A 5,388-nucleotide genomic window follows, 5' to 3' on the forward strand; every position below is an offset into this window, starting at 1 on the left:
GCGGCTTACCAGGGCGCTTACTGCAATCCCCTGCTCAAAGCAGGGTCAGGCAGGATACTTCTGGTCCCCTATGTCTGATCATTATTATTTCATTAACTTGGTGTCAGATGAACTGGATTAAAAGAAAAAGTCCCACATGCCATGTTATGAAAATGTACAAACTGACAGCAGATCATGTGTAGGTTTCACACTGATTTCATTTTGTGTTAAAGATTACCACATGTGGGAGTTAATGGGCATAATGAGAAAAAAAATTAACCCTATGATCTGGAGGAAGCAAAACACAGCTAATGAATAATAATTTGTTTCGGCGTGGATCATCGTAGAATGCTTTGGCAAAAATTAAGCTCTAAATAACTATTTACTTCAACCGTTTTGGCGTCTTCAGTGAATGATTTGTAGTTATTAAAAGATTCCTAAATATACCCAGAGGGAAAATAGGCTAAAAGTATGACCACGAGATCATAGAATGTTTAATCTCATTTGCCAGTTGAAGGCTAATACAGCACAACGAGGGAAGGTGGAACTTTTAGGTGGTCTTCCTGTAGTGAGATGATGAGCTGAACCTTGTTCCTAGTAAACACAACCCATTGCCATCATTGATTATTACTTAACAGCCCAGAGGCTGTAGCTGAGATTGCGTTCTCTCTGCATATTGGATAGGTCAGGAAGAAACTCCAGGCTTAGGGAAAGGCTTCTTCCACCGTACCCATCACAGAGGTTTAGGTACAAACACAGGGATTGCCTTGGGCCTCTAAGGCTGGTGGACTGATTGTCTCCCACAAATATATTACAGTAAGGATAAGTGCTAAAAGGCAAATACTTAAGAACAGTTCCCCAGGAGCTAATGGCTCCAGCCATCACACTGCCCGGAGAAGATCTGCTTGGGTTTTGTCCCAGTGGTGTCCAATCCCCGCATGTCTGACCAGCTTCCTCTCTGACGGGATGGCCCGACAGACACGATTCCTTCGTGGTGCAGGTAAAAAGTAATCGTACGACATGAATTTGGTGTGATTTTGCAGTGGTTCCGACTACCCCATGTCAAATATAACAATGCTTAAAAAAAAGCAGGAACTTTCCATGAGATTGTGAGGCTCAGCTTCGAGTTCCAGCTGGATTCAGAGGAGGCTGTGTACAGCAGGGAGTCACCTCGGAGCAGGATGCGGTTTGAGGTGTTAGCTCTGCAGGTCATAGGGTATGGAAGATAGAAAATGAACTGTGTGTAAAATGTGTTTCATGATCCTTCTCGGTGTTGGGCGGGAGGCTCCCGTACGCTTCTGGGAGGTGAAGATGCCGGGTGCAGCTGCCTGCCATGGCTGATCATTATCAGTGATCTTCATTAAACCATCAGAACAGACCTCAGTAATGAACTGGGTGAATAACGCGGCCAGTTGCACGGTCCTCTTCAGTCAGGCAAGATGCAACAGAGGGAGCTTTCAACAGTTCACGAGGAAAGCATAAGAACATTGCAGGTGTTGCAGAGCCAGAAGACCGCAGGGCAGACGCTGGCACGGAGGCGGCCGTCCTGGGCCCCGGAAGGTGGGTCTCCCTGGCAGGGCGTCCGTGCGGACCGAGGGTCTCCCCTGCAGCACGCCCAGCCTGCTGCAGCTGGGCCCGCGGGCTTTGGTTGCGCTTGGATTTCATACACGCTCTAGCAGTCAGCCAACTTTGCCGTATCAAAGAGAAATATCGCAAAAAGACTGTAAGTAACTACATAAGGACCAACCTGGGTGTACGGTTTTACATTCTGCTGTGGCTGTTTAGGATCTTTTTTCAGACACGGATTAGTGGAACATTTTATTTCCTAAGTGAAAGAGAGAAATAGACCACGAAGTGCTGGGAAATGAATACGATTTTAAGCCTAGAGAAGCAGATTCAGAGAATATCCTATTTTTATGCTCTCTCTCAGGTTAATTCATCTGCCATTCCAAACAAGACATGCCTCAGTTGAATGAAGTCTCAAATAATCATATAATAGAAGTCATGTATTGTGAATCAGGCTCATTCTCTGGTGATATAAATAGGCTGTGCTGTTCCACAGTCTTTTGTCAGTAGCAAATTAATTAGCAACTGACCCTTGGTTGGGATTTCTTCACTACCTCTGCATTTTTCATCTTATAGGGCTAAATGAGATCTTAACATTGCTTTAAGAAGCTATGCTTCCTAAGCAGCAGTTTAATTTATCTTCGGGCTATAAATCAGCAGTTTAATTTATCACTAGGTTACATACCAACAGTGAATAGCAAGGGTGGAATTGAGTTTATTATAAAGATGTTCTGTTAGAAGACACAGTATTACAGAGATTGAAACATGCTGTTAAATTTTCCATTAATGCCCAATTCTGAATATGAATACGGAGAACCACACTTTACATACTTTACATTTAGCTTTCTAATAAATAAGTTCAATAAATAGGGATTTTGCAGATTAAGAAGCTGTACGTGTGAACAGAAGCTGCTTTACAATGTTGCCAAAAATAACTAGAGCTATTCTTGTTTGTTACCAATCACTGGAAATTAGTAAGTAAAATATAAATATTTTACTCTTACTATGAAGACTGGAGGAACGAAGATCTGTTAAAATCACCCTTAGGATTACATAGAACTTAATTTTGTACACTAAATTTATAATTTAGAGCATGCTTTCATACCATTTTTAGCACACAATATTTTCAAATACATTTCTTAAAAATATGAGAAAAGAATAAGACTGCCCATGTAAGATTTTGTCTGTGCTCTGATCACTAGCTCTTGTGTTACACAATATTGTAGTTTGTCTAATTTTGGATGACCTATTCCACAACTGGAGAAGACATATAATAAAGGGCCGGATTTAGTCTGTAGTACATTGTAACATCTTGTTAATACAGTAATTTATTTGTCACAGCATAAAAAAATTAATTCCCCCCAATTGTTTTTTTATATATAATATATAACCCATTTATATTATCCATTTTAAAATTATTTTCTTGGGAAACAACTCTTACGTTATCTCTAAAGATTGCCAGGAACAGAAATACTCTCGTACCAAATGAAAACGCAAGTTAACTCGAGCAAGTAGTTTTACTTGTCTGAAAGGTACAGTTATTTTCAGCACACACATTTCTCACGTTTTACCCGTAAAGAACTCCAGCAAGGCTCCCGACACCAGCAGTCAAGCGTTCGCGCAGCAGCGAGATGTTGGTCAGCCCCTGGGAAGGGCGGCTCGCCCCCGGCTCCGCAGAGCTCACGCCGGCGCTCCCCAGGCGAGCCCAGCCCGTGCTCAGCCCCGGCCCGCGGCTCCTCCGGCTGACAGCGCGCCGGTTTTCCTCAGCACGGAAGGCAGGATCGGAGCATCGGCTGGGCAGAACCAAACCACCCCCCCGCGTGCTTGCACGCCGACAGCTGTTCACGAAACGCGCCACTACGTGCACGTGCAAAGCAGGCGCCTGCGTGCACCGGCTCCCAGAGAGACCTGCTTATCTGCCAGTGGCCGAGGTGTCAGTTCACCTGGAAGCCAATGTGCCTTTAAGGGGGTCCAGATTTTTCATGAACAACCACCGTAATCTGAAAGCATAATCATGCACACACCAGTAAGCCTACCTTTTGTAAAACACTGGCACTCAAAGACGACTGAATCATAAATGCTACTGAACTATCAAATAATTATCAACACTAGAAGTAGATGAAGAAATAATAAAACTGTAAAGGTGAGATAACTGCATCATGACTTTGATTTAAATACTTGTTTACAACGAAAACTGAGCAGAAGGCTAGGTATGTCGACTGAGCCTCAGAAGAGAAGATACTGCTTGCTCTTATTTTTATTTCCTATTTTTAAAGAGAGGCTGATTGAGAACATTTTTGAATGTGGGAGACTAAGTCATTAAAACAGAAGCACTTGGATTGCTTTCTTCCTTTAGGGGATTTACTTCATTTTACTTTATCTGACACAAGTCAGAAAGACATGAGAATATTGTAAGGAGAAGGAAAGCTGAATTTTGGCATGTTATTTTTCATTAAAATTCTTCCGCTGACTTTGTTAAGCCTTTTCTAAGATCAGAAAATGAGGCTTTACCTAAAACGAATTTGAGACACTGGTAGATTTTCCTTACACACTTGTAGCACTACAGCGTCCTACTGTCTCAAAGCAGAGGATTTTTTCACACTGTTCCCAAATCTTTTGCATTCGTTCACAAACTCGTATCTCCGTTCTGTTTATACTCAGATAAAATATTGAGAGTCATTTCCTCGCTTTTGGACTGCACGTTGTGTTCACTTCTTCTGGACGATTTCCTGGTTGCCCTGGAAAGCCGCCTTCGAAAGGTATCACCTGCCAGAAAGTAAAGGATAGGGTCGACGCAGCTGTTGAGGCTGGCCAGACCCCTCGTCACTTGGTAAGTGGCATAAACCTTATCGTTGAAGGCACACATTTGGGGAGTTTGAAAATCCACCCTGGCTCTTAGATTTAAGGTCTTCATCACGTGGAAGGGAAGGTAAGACACAGCAAAGACCGTCAACACAATAATAACCAGGTAAATCGACTTTCTCCTGAGAGGAGAATTGTCCAAATCTTTGTAAATCAAAGCTTTCACAATTAGGCCATAGCAACCAAGAATCAGTATGAATGGGATGCAGAACATAAACACTGTGGTGCACATGCTGTAAATGAAGTAACTTCTCAGGTAATCGTCGGCTGTTGTGTCGTAGCACGTCGTGGTTTTATTTCTCCTTATCCCCGTTCCCGAGTAGAAGAGTATTGGAGAAATCACGGCCACCACAATGACCCAGACCAGGGTGCTGATGTACACCGCGTTCTTCTTCTTCAGCCTCCCCAGCGACTTCAAGGGGTGCACCACTCCCGTGTACCTGTGCACGCTTATGCAAGTTAGAAACAAAATACTGCCGTACAGGTTCACATGGAAGATGAACCTCTGCAGCTTGCACATGATATCCCCGAAGATCCAGTCTGTTTTATTGAAGTAGTAGAAGATGAGGGCAGGCAGAGTCAAGACATACAAGAAATCGGCTAGCGCTAAGTTGAACATGTAAACCGAGATACCGCTCCAAGGCCTCATGTGGAAGACAAACATCCAGATGGCCACGCTGTTTCCCAAAAACCCAGTGATGAAGACCAGAATGTAGACGGTGGGCAGGTAATAGAACTGGAAGCCAGTTTTGGTCAGGGAACACTTGGTGGTGGCGTTAAAAAAAACAGCCGCTGCTGGATAAGAGGTTGGGTTCAGTTCCATTCAAAGCAGCAGAGAAGAGGACTTCGGTCATGATCCTTCCACCAGAGTCACATCGGTCTGAGGTGAAGCAACAAAGTCTCTACAGGAAGAGCAACGCATCTAAAAAAAGAAAAGCGCAAAAAAAACCTAACTGGAAGGTAAAACCTGCCCTGCTTTTC

The 5,388-nt window shown here is 43.4% G+C and overlaps 1 protein-coding gene across 1 annotated transcript; it reads right to left on the reverse strand.

Annotated features, from left to right (window-relative positions):
* Nucleotides 1–3,899: 3,899 nt before the first annotated feature.
* LOC104075988 (P2Y purinoceptor 1-like) lies at nucleotides 3,900–5,261 on the reverse strand. The gene is given in 2 exon segments (XM_009576675.1): nucleotides 3,900–5,194; nucleotides 5,196–5,261. Coding segments are annotated over 2 exon segments (1,089 nt in total). The 3' UTR covers nucleotides 3,900–4,171.
* Between the last annotated feature and the right edge of the window lie 127 nt (nucleotides 5,262–5,388).

The sequence above is a fragment of the Fulmarus glacialis genome, unplaced genomic scaffold (assembly GCF_000690835.1).
Source record: "Fulmarus glacialis isolate BGI_N327 unplaced genomic scaffold, ASM69083v1 scaffold18184, whole genome shotgun sequence".
NCBI classification, from domain to species: Eukaryota; Metazoa; Chordata; class Aves; order Procellariiformes; family Procellariidae; genus Fulmarus; species Fulmarus glacialis.